The 16,617-nt window shown below is 34.5% G+C and overlaps 1 protein-coding gene across 1 annotated transcript; it reads right to left on the reverse strand.

The window, feature by feature from the left end:
* Positions 1–365: 365 nt before the first annotated feature.
* On the reverse strand, positions 366–9,388 carry LOC136805641 (carboxypeptidase D-like). Its single transcript, XM_067062218.1, has 9 exons — positions 8,851–9,388; positions 8,325–8,599; positions 7,861–8,068; positions 7,181–7,727; positions 5,139–5,420; positions 2,823–3,028; positions 2,130–2,413; positions 1,153–1,360; positions 366–929 (listed from the first exon to the last, which is right to left on the reverse strand). Exons 1-9 carry the CDS (start codon positions 9,318–9,320, stop codon positions 440–442), a joined length of 2,970 nt encoding a protein of 989 aa, XP_066918319.1. The 5' UTR covers positions 9,321–9,388; the 3' UTR covers positions 366–439.
* Between the last annotated feature and the right edge of the window lie 7,229 nt (positions 9,389–16,617).

Below are 16,617 nucleotides of genomic sequence, written 5' to 3' on the forward strand. Positions count from 1 at the left end.
GAATTGTGGAGTGATTAGGAGAAAAGGTAACTTTTTTAAGCACTTTCCTAATTAGGAAAAGTCGGGAAAATCGTAAAATACTTTCCTTAATTAGGCAAAAACTCTTGACTTTTCATATAACATACAAGTACATCCCGGTACATTTAATGTTCAGTACAAAATTCAGATGGTCGGAGGGGCAGAAAGTGCCTACTTCGCAACATTAAAAAAGAACGACAAATTTCAAAAAGAACGAGAAATTTCCCCATCCACAACCCCGACCGAAAATGACTGTACCACCCCTACGTATTCATTCTTTTTTGCAGATTTAGAAAACCACCCTTATAGAAATCCAATACATTTCACCCATAACCTACTTTAACCCTTGGAACGTAAACGAACCCCTCACAACCAGGGGACCCACCCGAAAACAAAGAATACCCATAATGCTACGTCATCGCTAATAAATAGATTCGGTACTGGTGACGTAGAACGCTTTAGAATCGTCCGGCGAGCCATTCATTCTGTCGCGGCGACGCTTCAGATAAAAGAACACAACAAAACCAGTCAAACTAACCAAGATCAAACCAACTGACCCAAAAATGATTGCCATTGTAGTACTATGTGAAACGTGCATGAATGTTGTCTTCTTCACAGGTGCCCGTTGGGGAAACACAGATTTGACTTTAATAATTTTAGGCGGTAATGCTTCAATCTGTTGGTTATTCTTCACAATGAAATCCTGTCTGAGAACTTGTCCCTCTTTAATATCGATAGAGGTTTTAAGCTTGTTTTGACCAACAGTTACCGTTAAATCATACACACCTTTCAATAGAATTCTGTAGTAATCACCGCCTTTAGTAGTGGTGATGGTCTTACGTTTCTTTGGTGATCCTAGCGACCAGGAGACATCGATTTTGGCACCAACAACTTCACTACCATCTTCAAGCCTGATAATCAAAGATAACGAGAATAGATATCGTTGAGGAATTATATTATACAAATTGTAAATTTTAATATTACATCAAAATCGCTCACACACGCATGCCAGTCACTCAGTGTTTAGAAGAACTAGAAGCCTACCACCTCCGCTGCAGAAAACAGGGCAAACATAAACTTGTCAAGGGTTCTCTTTATAAAGCAAATAATCCGAGTTTTTTATATGGAATTTACTTGACAGTGCCTTTGACACCGGAATGAACCAGCCGCATGTAATTGATCAAAGGTCTCTTGTGGTCTTGCCAGAGCTGTGGCAGTTTGGCAGCCATTGGGTACTTGCAGCAAGCCATTTCTACCAATACTTCAAACGCATTTGTGTACATGTAATTATAGTCTTGCATACCACCAGTAATCGGATACCATTCTGCACCATTTGTTATTCCTAACGGTACGGAGAAAGTGATAAACAAATTATTTTATGAGAACACAACAACCTTGAAAAAATTCTAGACAGTAATTTCTTAAGAACAAAATCAAGCAAAAAATTTAAGCCAAAAAGATCGAAGCAAGTTTCTGAGACTTGTTTGCTTTTCCTACTTAGAATTTTGAGATTGGCCTTTTTCTTGTAGCGGAGAAGGGATATGTCTACAAATGAAAAAGGCAAACCTTAAAATTTCAATCTAGAAAAATAAAAAAAAGTTTTAATTTTCTCAGACACAAACTTTGATATTGGACCGTTTGAGTCGATGGCAGCCATATTCAAAGGACCCTTACCAGTTTCACTTCATTAGACTCTTCTAGAATAAATAGAAAAACATTTTACATCATAGACAGTATGAAATGAAGCCATTCTATTGGTTAAAAGCGATGCTGGCTTCATTTCGTTTCGAAGCAGAACCAAACCACGAATTATAGGGGTGGTTACAATGATTATAATTACAAAAACTCTCTCTCTAATTTGATCCCTCTACTATTCGAATTTTTCTATAATTTTTAGATGCCTGTAGGAGAACACTTTAGAAATGGTACGAAATACAGTCTAATTCAAAACTCAAAAGAGAAAAAGATTTTTGTCTTCGGATTATAGAAATATTCAGATTACAGGGAATATTTTATGTTAATTTCCTGCGCTGAGGTGATGAATATTTTAGTTCGAATTCCGGAAAAATTAGAATAATAGAGGTTCGAATTAGAGAGAGAGTTCTTAATACCATCTGTAAACGGGTCATTGCATATTGGATAGCCTTTAAACATGTCTGGGTGACTGTAGGAATAAACTTTAGAAATGGAACGAAATATATCATCATCTGGTGAAACACTGTATCCACGAATATGAGGATGAGTTGTTGAAGAATCATATGGATAATTGACAACAGAAGCTCCACCGTGGAAGTTTGCTGATAGAACGAATGGATATTGTTTGATCCATTTCATCACCAAGTCCGTCTCTTTTTGAATGATCTGATTTGTACCGTGAAAATAATCCGGAAAATTCCTTAAAATAAATAAAGGATTGACTTTTTAAATCGTTAATAAAGAATGTAGATTTTTTCCCGTCTTATAAGTAAAATTATAAAAACTAAATTTTGGCATGTACGTCACTTAACTAGAGAGCGGGCAAGCTGGCATAGGTCATACAACAAAAACGTTATTTCTATAAGAACATAAGACTTCGTTTGCAAGAGTACTAAGAACAAGTTAAGAACATTTTTTAAGACTTTGAGTACTACTCAAAAACATGTATTTTCTTAGGAAATTGAATAAAAATACTCACAAAATGGTGAAAAATAAGAACATATTTAAAGAACATTTGTAGGCTTAAAACTAACGGCTTCAAAAATTATGGATGTTCTTATAAAAAAACGTGTATGCTACTGGTTGTTCTACAAATAGTCGCCGAATACCTGTTCAAATCGTAGTTATTAGCATTTGTACGCCCACCTACGCCTTGACAATCGCCCTCGCGTGCTTTTTCATACCCATCAGGATTCATAGAAGGCATAATGTGAATGCGAATCGTTTGCAATAAATAGATTATTTCAGCATCACCATTCGTATAACCGTCACACAAGTGGTCCAATAAATAGAGTAATAGTTCACGACCCAAAACCTATAAAAATAAGCTCTAGTTTAGACGGCCCACTTCTTGCCGCAGAGATGTCTCCACGACCCAAAACCTATAAAAATAAGCTCTAGTTTAGACGGCCCGCTTCTTGCCGCAGAGATGTCTCCACGACCCAAAACCTATAAAAATAAGCTCTAGTTTAGACGGCCCACTTCTTGCCGCAGAGATGTCTCCACGACCTAAAACCTAGAAAAATAAGCTCTAGTTTAGACGGCCCACTTCTTGCCGCAGAGATGTCTCCACGACCTAAAACCTATAAAAATAAGCTCTAGTTTAGACGGACCACTTCTTGCCGCAGAGATGTCTCCACGACCCAAAACCTATAAAAATAAGCTCTAGTTTAGACGGCCCACTTCTTGCCGCAGAGATGTCTCCACGACCTAAAACCTAGAAAAATAAGCTCTAGTTTAGACGGCCCACTTCTTGCCGCAGAGATGTCTCCACGACCCAAAACCTATAAAAATAAGCTCTAGTTTAGACGGCCCACTTCTTGCCGCAGAGATGTCTCCACGACCCAAAACCTATAAAAACAAGCTCTAGTTTAGACGGCCCACTTCTTGCCGCAGAGATGTCTCCACGACCTAAAACCTATAAAAATAAGCTCTAGTTTAGACGGCCCACTTCTTGCCGCAGAGATGTCTCCACGACCCAAAACCTATAAAATAAGCTCTAGTTTAGACGGACCACTTCTTGCCGCAGAGATGTCTCCACGACCCAAAACCTATAAAAATAAGCTCTAGTTTAGACGGCCCACTTCTTGCCGCAGAGATGTCTCCACGACCCAAAACCTATAAAAATAAGCTCTAGTTTAGACGGCCCACTTCTTGCCGCAGAGATGTCTCCACGACCCAAAACCTATAAAAATAAGCTCTAGTTTAGACGGCCCACTTCTTGCCGCAGAGATGTCTCCACGACCAAAACCTATAAAAACAAGCTCTGTTTAGACGGCCCACTTCTTGCCGCAGAGATGTCTCCACGACCCAAAACCTATAAAAATAAGCTCTAGTTTAGACGGCCCACTTCTTGCCGCAGAGATGTCTCCACGACCCAAAAACCTATAAAAATAAGCTCTAGTTTAGACGGACCACTTCTGCCGCAGAGATGTCTCCACGACCCAAAACCTATAAAAATAAGCTCTAGTTTAGACGGCCCACTTCTTGCCGCAGAGATGTCTCCACGACCCAAAACCTATAAAAATAAGCTCTAGTTTAGACGGCCCGCTTCTTGCCGCAGAGATGTCTCCACGACCTAAAACCTATAAAAATATCTCTGATCTAACCTATGGAAATGTGGAAAAAATCAACTCTTGCTACGTGGGTGTCCGATTGTACATAAAAAAATGGACCCTATTTTAATAAAGTTGTTTGCACAATAAGCCAAAAAAAATTGAATGAATTTTTCCCTGGATTTCTGTCCTCTAGCAAAATTAGATTTTAAGTTTCCCCACTGACGCCAATCTGTCAATCCGAAAAGGTCTGCATAGCAGTGGAGGAAAGGAGACTCTTAAACCATCCCATTCGACTATATCTTTTGTAAACCCAGAGATATGAAAAGTTTAATATTTAAAGTTTGAACTTGAACTTGAAATAGGGCTTCTCAATTAATTAACACCACTGACCTTTATAAAAACCATGAATTAAGCTATAACCGCCATCTTGATCGACCCTTATTTGAAAGTGGTACCCGTATCATAGTTTTATAAAGCCCCCAAAAGGCTAGATGTCGTGCTTTGGGTAAAAATAGAATTTCAGTGCTTGACCAATGAGAAGCTTCGCAGGTTTTTGAAAACAATAGCTATGTAGCAGCAATATTTTTTGCAATATTCACTTTTTTTTTTTGCTTGGATAAGCTTAAAGCACGACATCTAGCCCTTCCGGCTTTAAAGAAATCTGTGACCCGTATTCAATGAAAAGTAGATCTCATGCGCTCTCGTTACATTTACATCGCTATTGAGTAGTGCTACCATTAGAGTACCACTTTCAAAAAACTTTGACCAAAGACTTTGGTTGGCCATGATCGAAAAAGTGCTTCCAGGGTTTGTATAAAGCTCCATAAATTCTACACAAGAGAGAAAATGAAAATGAGAATCTCAAACCTCGTTCCCATGCATATTACCAATGTATTTGAAATTAGGTTTCAAGGAGACATAAACACCAGGTTTTTCTGTTATCTCCATCACCAACAAGTCACGTCCTCGTATGGACTTCCCAATGCTGTAAAGTCTTGTGATATTCTGACATCTCTGGTGAATTTTGTGTAGATAATCTTGCATTTGAACATAATTATGATGCTGGAATACAATCCCATTGGCAAACGATACGATAGAAGCCACACACCATAATTTGAATAGCATTTCTTTCATTTTTCTATTTGTAATTTTATTTTTTCATTGTGTTTCTTTTCCCTATAAGTAAAAGAATATGAACTAGAGCAGCAAAAGTTAAAATGAAAATTTTTAATATGTGTTTAATAATGTCTTCTAACTAAGATCTTTAAATTGCTCCCTATGAAAAATTTTTGTCTGAACGCAGTAAGTAGTAGTTAGAAAGTTTCAAAAACAGTCAGTGATTTAAATAATTTTTATTAAAAAAAAAAAAACTTTAAAAAGATAACATGGAAATGAAGCGCAAAGGATGAGATAAGATTTTTTAAAAACAATTAAGAAATAATGAGCTTGTTTTGACTTTGAAGCTCTAAAAATATTATTTGAAGAAAAGTTATTCGAGCCAACTTGATTGTTGCACCACTATGATGTTAGTACAACCTATCTAATCCTAAACCCTACCATCTTCTAAATATTTTAAGTCAATTCAAGTTTTATCGATAGCAAGAAGATGTAAGGCATGTCATAGATGTGAAAGTCTGGACACGTTGAAAATCATTATAAAATAAATATTGAGTTTGAGTTGAGTTTAAACTTTAATTAAAACTTTGAGTCACTAGCTTAATTTAAGGGGCCTAATTCCAAGTACCCCCAATTCAGACCTTACGCCCCTTTTGAACTAACCCTTCAAGGACTTAGGTCCTTTTTGAATTAAGGTAGCAAGGATGCACTCCTTTTTGTTACCCTATGGAAACCAGTCCCAAGGGAATTAGTCCAAATACACCGACATGGTTTCCAAAAGGTAGCAAAAATAGTACACAAAGCAAATTGACTTAAAGCTATCTTACTAACCTTTTGAAAAGAGAATTTAATTATTCTATCTCCCTTGACAACAATTCATATTACATTTCTTTATTTTAGTAGTGTGGCAATACAAAACATAAAATCTAAGTTGAAAATAATACAACTAAAACACAAGAAAATATACAAAAATAATAAATAAAGGTTCTGATTTATTAATGAATTTTGAGATTATTGGCTTTGAGGGACTTTATCTTTGTGCCACAAAGATTGGTTCATTCTTAAAGGTTTTGACGTTTTCCGGGTCATTAACCTAAAAATCAGCAAATCAAAAAATTTTACCTGTGATGTAGGCTTTGTTCTGTTTTAAAGTTTTGTGAGAAAGTTTTCTGGAGGAGGTATAAACCAAACAGTACAAAAAATATATGTGATACAATTAAGTCATCTGAACACTTTCTAGAAACAAATCCAATAAGCTCATTATAAATAAAAACTGAAGAATTTTTGGAGAGTCAGGACAGCAGGACAGGAGAGGATTTAGACCTCAAACAGATTTCCAAATTTCTATACAGAAAATGTAGGTTCAAAGGAATAATAATTCTTTCCTTTAATTTTAGCAAATAATGGATCTTTTTCCAGAAAGACTCCCGGGCTTTTTGAAGTTCAGACAAGAAGAAAATAACAAAGTAGCGCGACTATTTACACAAACAAATATTATTATCATAAAGTATAGTCTCGTTTAAGTATCTATAGAGTGCAGCTAGATGGCAAGTAAATCAAAGAGATCTGAAGAAATAGCTTTAGTAGAAAGAAATAATCTAAAATGGGTATTAGCTTCCTTAATGCATCCAACCCAAATAAAACTTACAAAATGCAACGAGAGAACTGACAGGAAAATTCTATTAGCATAATATTAATCCAATTATTTCCCTCAGAAAGATTTATAACATCAAATAAAATGCACCCCGTTTTTTTATTTTTGTTTATAATAATTCCAACATACATATATTCTACGGCTCATAGGCATCAAATTTTTCTTGATTGATTTTTGCATAGCCACCTTGGTTATCGTTACCCCTCAAATCTTTCACTTTCCTGAACAAAACAACACCAGCCAGAACGCAAACGATAACACCAATGGTGACAATGACAGCTGCTGCTGCCACATTATCAGATCTGGAGGACTTCACAGGTTTTCCTTGGTGTTCTTTTACTTCTTTCTTGATATCATCAACAGGATTTGCAGCAGCCATAACATTTACAGCTGGAACATTTACAGTTGCAACATTTCCAGATACTGCTGGTGCAGCTGCATGTACGGATTGAGCGGTAATGGAATCAGGACCGACAATGAAATCTACAATCTTCGTTGGCAGACCATCAACATGAACTTGTGTAGTCAGGGTTTTGCCATGAACACTTACTGTAACACTGTAATTTCCCTTCAAAAGCAATCGGTAATAATCACCACCATCTCTGGAATGGATGGGTATCCGTGTTTTACCATCAGGATAGCTGACGTCAATCTTTGCACCAGTAATACCATTTCCAGAAGTGTCTCTGAAAATGAAAAGGGCATTATGTTTAATTACAGCTAGCTCATGTTGTTCTAGCAACTAAGGAAAGAATAATCTAAAGCAAAAACACAGTCAAATTGTCTATTTTTCATACATAAATTATATTAAAAGTTTACTTGACGGTTCCTTTCAACCCCAAATGTGAGAGTTTGATATAATCAATGAGAGAGCGCTTGTGGTCTTCCCATTGTTTTTTGAGGTGTTGTCCATGAGGAAATTTACAACAGTCCATCTCAACAGTAATTTCAAATGCATTTCCATGTAAGTAATTGTAGTCTTGCATGCCACCTGCTACATTGTACCATTTAGCACCGTTCGTAATACCTGTTAACAGCAAAAAAATATCAAATGACTTATTACTACAGTGACCAACAGACAAAAATTTCAAGTATTGTTACCTAGGTTATTGTTATCAAATGTAAATATGAATAAAACTTAGGACTATTTGTTTGTGAATTTTAGACAAAAGCTCTGTTTAAAATGCTGAAGAAAGTTGAAATGCTTTTAAAGGTTATTTGCAAGAAGTAAAATATTTTGGCGATCTTGGTCTAGAAAGGAAGATGATGAAGGAGTGGTGTACCATCTTTGAAGTGATCCCCACATTTTGTCTTTCCGAAATGCATGGTTGGGTGATTGTAAGAGTAGTTCTTTGCAATATGGACAAAAACATCATCATCTGGTGATGCTGCATACATTTCTTTCATCTTCTCATCATCATCGAAAGGGTAATTGGCAACCAAACTTCCTCCATGAAGGTTGGCTGATAGTACAAAAGGATATTGATCTAACCATTTTATAATGGCTTCAGTTTCTGGCTGTTGATTACGAATCTTCTTGAACTGATCTGGAAAATTTCTGTATGTAAAAAAGTGATATCATGTTTAATGATATTTGCAAAAAAAGAAAGAATAAAAAAAAGACATTTAAAGAAATATGGATGTTAAGCCAAACCAGGCCAGATAGAAGATCAAAAATTAACTTTTCTACTTAAAAACAAAATATATTTTTAAATATACTATTGATATTGATATACTGTATTAAATTGGATTGATTTGATTGGCATTTTAATTTATATGATAAGCACGCGGCCACTACTGAAGAATTACCTGTTCAAATCTATGCCATGGCCATTTGCCCTACCACGCACACTTGAACAATCACCTTCAACAGCTTTTTCATAACCATCGGGATTCATAGATGGCAAAATATGGATACGAGTTGTTTGAAGTAAATGTTCTGTTTCAGGATTCTTAGCCAAATAGCTTGTACATAAATAATCCAAAAGATACAGCAAAGTTTCACGTCCTAAAACTTCATTCCCATGCATATTCCCAATATATTTGAAATTAGGCTTCAAAGGGACATATTTACCAGGGTTTTCTGTTATCTCCATAACAGTCAACCTTCGACCTTGCACAGTCTTGTTATCAAGGTCATAAAGGCGAGTTATATTTGGACATTTTTTGTGAATGTCATTCATATATTTCAACATATTCTTGTAATTGTGGTGTTTGAACTCAATAGCATGGCAAATAGTGAAAACCAAACCAAAAACTACAACAAAAACCAGCTTCATTGCAAATCTTTTGACTGACCAGCAGTACAAATTTAAATAATTATGTTTTTATGGTAATACTTTTCTATCTGAAAAGAATGAAAAAAGAGAAATCAAGTAAGATAAGCTTTAATTTCATTTCAACAACGATATGGTATACAATGTGTCAACAAAGAAGGATGCTGTCCACACAATTGATAAGAGCTTGTCCATTGTAATCACTTTTTAATTACAAAACCAACAGGAAAATATATGAGTAATTATATCATTGGTAATAATCATACTGCTTTCATACTTCAGATTTATCTAAGAGCTGCATTCACTAAGAACCATCAGGCAGTTATACTCAATTTAGTTTACCATCATTTTTGGAAATTTTGATATTGTGGTAAACTCACGATACTAAAGTTTTACGTACCTAAAAACTACCTTAAAAGGACCATTACAACTATAATATCTCCTAAGGCAAGAACATAATTTCTATTTACTGATTGAAAACAGTTCCAACATTTTCTATTTATCAGTAGGGCCAAATTGAAAAGTCCCGTTTCTGTCACGGAAGGAAATCAGAGCCTTTTTTGGTCTATTTTTGAAAAATGGTAAAATTAATGAAAATAGTATTAGTCCTGAATTAAAGCCTTCATAGTACTACTACTTCCAAACCAAAATAAATTTCATAAAAATTTTTCCTCGTTGAATAATTGAACTTTGAAGGTTCTGTCACGGAAGGAACGCAGCGAAGACATTAAAAAAGACAAAAGTATGCTGATTCAGATTCCTGTGAATTTAAAGAGAATTTTAAAACCAAAATACCACCAGAAGAAACTTATGTCTATCTGCTTGTCATTGAAAAAAGAACTGAGTCAAAAAAATTAATTTCAATGGCTACAGGCCTTTGCAACTGAGAAAGGTCAGTGTCACGGAAGGACACCGTCACGGAAGGAAAAAATTCCTATTTTTCAAAATCAGCAATAGCGTAAGAAATGTTGACTGAAACTAGTGGAGTGACACATCATATCATGAATCATAGCCATTTTTACTATTCAGTTCATTTCAAAACCTTGGAACTGTATTTTTATTGTTCAACCATAATGGTAGGAAATTTTACAGGAAAGATTATATTTTTTAAGCAAAAAACGTAAAAACGCAACCTTGCAAGCGAGTGAGCTACTTACAAAGGCTCTAATTAGCATATTTCCATGGTGTTGAAGCGATTTAGAGGGTTTAGAACCGGCTGGGAAAAGTAGTTTTGCCAGAAAACCGGTTTTTAGGCCTCCAGAGCTTACGCTGTAAGCTTACAGCGCTGTACTGGAGCCTTAGTTAAGCTTATTCTGAGCTCCATACAGGGCTGAGCTGGTTCCCAATGGTCATAAACATGGTAGGACACTCCCCTGCAATGGATTAGACCCATTGAAGTCCAGCAAAGGTGGCAGAACCGACAAATTTTCACTAAAATAGCTTAAAAATGCTTAAAAAGCTCTATTTAAGCGTTTTTAAGGCTTTTTTAAGCAAAAAACGTAAAAACACGACCTTGCAAGCATGTGAGCTACTTCCAAAGGCTCTAATTAGCATATTTTCATGGTGCTGAAGCGATTTAGAGGGTTTAGAACCGGCTGGGAACAGTAGTTTTGCCAGAAAACCGGTTTTTAGGCCTACAGAGCCGCCTGGGCTTACGCTGTAAGCTTACAGCGCTGTACTTTAGCCTTAGTTAAGCTTATTCTGAGCTCCATACATGTTTGAGCTGGTAGGACACTCTCCTGCAATGGATTAGACCCATTGAAGTCCAAGATTTCTAAAAATAACAAGATATTTTTAATCCGTCACGGAAGGACAAGGTGAAAGTGTCACGGAAGGACAATAATTTCAGACCTTGTAATTGAATATGAAGGAGGTTGCTTTGAAATGTAATTTCATTTTTTGTTAGGGGGTGCCAATAGTTAGAACTTGCAATAATATCAAGAATAGTGTACTTGCACAAAACTGGTGAAAAAACTTTTTGTCTTGAAATTGTCACGGAAGGAATTCGATATTTGAAAAAAGTTTCCGCTTGCAGTACTTTTTTGTTGTTTGACTTATTTCAAAATGAATAAACCTATTAAACTAACTAGGGTATGTACTTGTTTTAAAACAACATTTCATTTTTGATTAAGAGCATGAAAATTTTCGGTTTTGTCAACTTTTCAACTTTAAGGCTCCAGTGAAAAATCTAGGTGCATGCAATAATGATACCAGCTGATGTTTTTTGTCAGTCTTGATACTGGCAGGGGGGGGTCATGCAGTTATTATATAAACACTATGACAATTACTACCGTGGTGGTATATAAACTAAAATTTGGGAAAACAGTTACTCCACCGGTGGACTAACTGCAACATTGGTGGTGCCTAAGCCCAAAATTGTCGATTTTGGTAGGATATGGTGTACTAAGTGAGCACATTTTTCAATTTTTCACTTACAATTTTAGGTTTTTAAAAATTCCAGAAGCAAAAAAATTCAAAACATTTTTTTCAAAAGTCAAAAAAAAATCACAAAATTTTTTCTTCAATCAAGGCATGAAAGATATTTTAACAAACTTGGAAAATGATTGAGATATTTAACTCTTGAATGGTCGTTAATAAGACGTACTCAGTAAAATGGTATCAAAAATGAGGAATTCAGTGAAAAAATTGCCAAATTTGGCATTATTGGGTGTGGTATACACCAATTTAGAGGGTAAAATCAGTTAGTACACTATGGAATAACTGCAAGGGTGGTGGTGTCTGTAGAAAATGTCCAAAATTGCAGTTACTCCACATAGTGTCAAGGAGTAACTGCAAGACCCCCCCCTGATACTGGCAAGCTTAAACAGTCATTTTTTTCACTTTACAAAGTACACAATTTTTTCAGGACAGCTTTTTACATCAAAATGTGAACGGAAAATGAGATTTTTAGCAAATTGTCTAAGTTCATTATTTAATAATCTAGGCCAATCATGTCTGATCATACTTAATTTTTCTTTTTATTACAGCCAAGGGATATGAAAAACAAAATCTACAAAAAGTTTTTTCAAAATGAAGTTTTTCCCAGAATAAATGCAAAAAGTTGCGGACATAACTTTTTCCGTTCACAAAGTTATGTCCGCACACAATTGATTTGCTAGAGAAGTGAAAGTGTTAATATCTATAGTTATTTGATTTTTAACCCTTCCCATCCATTAGAGAACCAACCAAGTAACACTAAAATACCAGTTGTCCTTCATTGAAAAATATTCCATTTTGAAGTGAACAGGGTATGATTTCCGTTCACAATTTTGAGTTATGTCCGCACATTATTTTATCCTTTAAATTTTCAAAGGAGTTATTCTTACTCAGCTGAATCATTTTTCTGTATCAAGGGTCATATTTGGGGTCATTTTTTACAAATTTGAAGTCCCAAAGGCTATTTGTTGGGAGACGGTGAAACAAAATAGTTTCTCCAAAAATTAGTTATGTCCGCAACAAAAAGTTATGTCCGCAACAAATCATGAAGTTTTCTCAGCCCCCAAACACCATTTTTAGGTTTCTTTGACAAATTATTGCATTTGAGGTCATTATAAGTTGGTTAAAACCAGAAAAAAGTCTGATAATTTTCCATTGGCAAGATTTCAGTTTTTTCACCTCATATCATATGTATTTCATGTTGCGGACATAACTATTTCATCTAAAATGTTGCTGATAAAGTGTATTTGCAAGCTGGCATGATGTTTTATTATATGGAAGTAGTGCTTAGGCTATTAGAAATAGAAAACAAATACTCTGATGCCAAGTTGAGGTCCAAAATTAAAATTTTAACAGAAAAATAACCTTTTTGTTTCTTTGAAAATGATGGTTCTGAGCCTGCGAGCTTGAATAAAGGATAAATCATGCATTAATTTGCATATTAAATTCATTGTGTAGTGTTCACACAACATAATCTACTACACATTCACTTACAGACTGGTTAGAATTGCTCCAATAGTTCAAAACAGAGTCATATTCTGTAGCAAATTGTATGTTGCGGACATAACTATTTAAAGTATTTTATCAGATTTTTGACCCCCTTAAGCAGTTATGCTAACACTTTGACAATACTAAAGAGTTACATTTGTAAAAACCATGCATTTCCTTGTTTTTTTTAATTTTTTGTGTCCTCTAGAGAGTCGTTCTTCTATTAGAAATATGAGAAAGTTCTAATATCATTGATAAGTCTTCTTTTGTTCTTTTCAAAGAAAAACATGTAATAACTGAAATCAAACCAAACCAAATCTTTTGGTTTTATATTGATTTAGTCTCTATAATATTCCTCAAATTTTGGCAATAGAAAAAGACACTCCAAAATCTTTAATTAATGATGTATAATGTTCTATGGTTCTACCCTAAGAAGAAAAAGTTATGTCCGCAACACAGCATTATTATACATTTAACCCTTTCTATTGAAAAAGTTTAGTGACTCTCAAGGAAAAATCATATTTAATGATTATGAAAATGTACAACAGTTGATGTCAAGCTCAAATCTTAACTTTTAAGATTAGATTTTAACAAAAAATTATATATGATTGGATTCTCTTTTACAAATAAATCTTCAATTTTCAGGAAATCATAGTTACAAAGACCTTTCAAGACAACAAATTTCAATATTAAGTTTTGGTTCAAGTACAGCAAAGTATTAAATCCAAATAATAACTCAATTTAATGTTTATTGCTGATTTTAAATCAAATTTAACAAAAAGTTATGTCCGCAACCAACAAGGTTTCATTTTCTAATTTTTATTGGCTAACTGAAATATAGCAACTTTTGGTTTTTGGAAGCCTTGTGATGAGTCCTTCAAATCTAGAATGAAATTACCTGACCATAGCCAGTTTTCTTTTCATGAAGTCAAACTTTATGGGAATATTATTTAGTATTTTAGATTTTATTTTGAAAAAAGTGTCAGAATTTGAAAAATATGCCATACTGGAGGGTAAAAATTGCTTTTCAATGCAGCTTAATATATTAGCCATGAACTGAAATCTAAGACAAGTATTAGATAATGCATATTTTATCTCAAATAAAGTGTAAACTACAAAGAGTTTTTTGCCAAATTTGTCTGATTATAACTACTCTAGGTTAAATTTATGGACCAAGCCAGTTTGATTAAGCCCTGATACTTATGTTTTCTGAAAATTGAAGTCATTAATAAAAAAATTATCCAGAAATAAAAGTGAAATTCAAAACTTTATTTTTTCCAAATTTTTTCACCTATTTGGGTGACATTACCAGACTCATGCTCTTAATCATTATTTTTCAAAAGAAGGTCCATTATATTTTAACACTTGTCCTTCCGTGACAAACCTCACTAGTTGTGTTTCGATATAATCACCTGATTACAGAGTCTAAAAGTGCGACTCGGTTGATTTAAAAGTTGAAATTAGAAAATTTTTAAGGGTTATTTTAAAAAGAAATCACAGTTACTTATTTGATTTGTAAGATTTTTGATTTTGTGTTTTGGTTGACCACTTTTCAAAACAGACATAAATGCAAAAAACAAAGGTAATGAAAATACCTAAAAAAGTTGGGTATTCCTGGTAAAATCCACCCATAGATACATATCAGGGCTGCAAATAAGCGTCAGTCATCGGTCAATGTCCGACTGGAAAAGCCATTTGACCGACTGAAAATCTTTTGTGTCGGTCACGATGTCCGAATGAAAAAAAAACAAATTATCAAACCTTATAAAGGAGCAAAAGAAATAAAAGGATCACATTACCTTTTGATTCTAAAATAGTTGTTCCAATATAAGAATTGAATAATAGAATAAATTCAATAACCCATTGAAAACATTTCTCCGATTAAACCAACCCAATGCATTGGATTGAGACAGGGTTATAAACAAAAATTTACAATGTTGTGGTAAAGTAGGGAAGATGTTTTTTAATGGAGAGTGCGTGTATAAACTCACCTTTTTTGAGAAAGATCAAATGAATTGACTTGATCATCAAACAAAGAAAAAGATCAAATAAATAAAAGCACCAGTTGCAATTCAGTTTGAAGATAGCGAGACTCCTAAACGGTGTATTCCGATACTTTCTTTTTAAACTTTGTCTGGAATTCCGTGCCAAAATTTATTTCAAAAATTGATGTCATCCATTAGGGGGTAATGTTTTTTTCTGGAATGGCCAAATGGTACCCCAGACGTATGTCCGGGGATAAAAATATTTGTTTTGTTCCCCGGACATTTTCCCCGTATTGTTCGGGGAATCGGCAGGGTCGTGGCCCCAACAACATGTTTGGGAATTCCTTGTACTCATTGTTGTGGACAAGTATTCTGATGAATGGCAGTTGAATGGTTTTTTCGAGTCCTTTCCGTGCAAACAAACTTGGATCTTTCGTGCGTCGTATCATCTTCTATCTAGTCTATTCGTTACTGTATTCTAGAATTTTTTTCACACAAATACAGTATGGCAAAAAGATCATGGAGGAAGATAACTACTGAAAGAAATTCTCCAGAGGTTCGTTTTTGTATTTTTCAAAAACATTTGATCACTTGTAAACTACTAGACTGGTCGTAGCCGGGAATTATACAAGATGCAAGAATTAATCGCAGAATTTGATTGGCTAATATCTTATTGTTATGATTTGATAAACAAAAGTATGACGTCAAACAGCTCTATTGTTTCAAGAAGTGGCGCGAGCTTTTGAATTGTTTTGAAAAAATAACGGTTTTTTCTTTTGTGATTTGAAGTGATTTGAATCGAGTCAATAATTCCATACTCTGTATTTCAGTGAAGTTGTTGAGATTTTAACAGGATAGAAATATTTTTGTAACAGAGTATGGTCTCCAGACTAGACTGGTCGCCAACTGGGACAGGGGACTGGAACAAAAATAGATAAGATATTTTATTCAATCCAAGCAGCTGCTATTATCGTCCATGCTGTGATGTGCAAAACTGACATGTTTTAAAGTCAAATATAAACTTTTAGAGGGAAACAAGTACAATCCTGAAAATCAAAATGTTCTCACGTTGGCAACCATCTATATATAGTTTCTTTCAAACATCAAACACCAGAAATAAAACAATTTTTTTTACCTTTCTTCCTCACCTGCTTGTCGCTAGTCAGAAATTTTTTTTATTGCCGTGGACATCTATCCATTACTCTTGGAATTGAAATTTATTAATCGAAATGTCTAGTAAGTTTGACCATGCAGAGTAATAAAATCAAGTAAAATCTAGAACCAAAATCCTGACCAAAAAAGATTTCTGATTAAACTGAGATTTTTCAATATGATCTATAACTTGAAAGTATTGGTAAACATTTATAATGAAATATTGTATAATAAATTTG

The sequence above is a fragment of the Clytia hemisphaerica genome, unplaced genomic scaffold, assembly GCF_902728285.1.
Source record: "Clytia hemisphaerica strain Z4C2 unplaced genomic scaffold, Clytia hemisphaerica genome assembly, whole genome shotgun sequence".
Taxonomy (NCBI): domain Eukaryota; kingdom Metazoa; phylum Cnidaria; class Hydrozoa; order Leptothecata; family Clytiidae; genus Clytia; species Clytia hemisphaerica.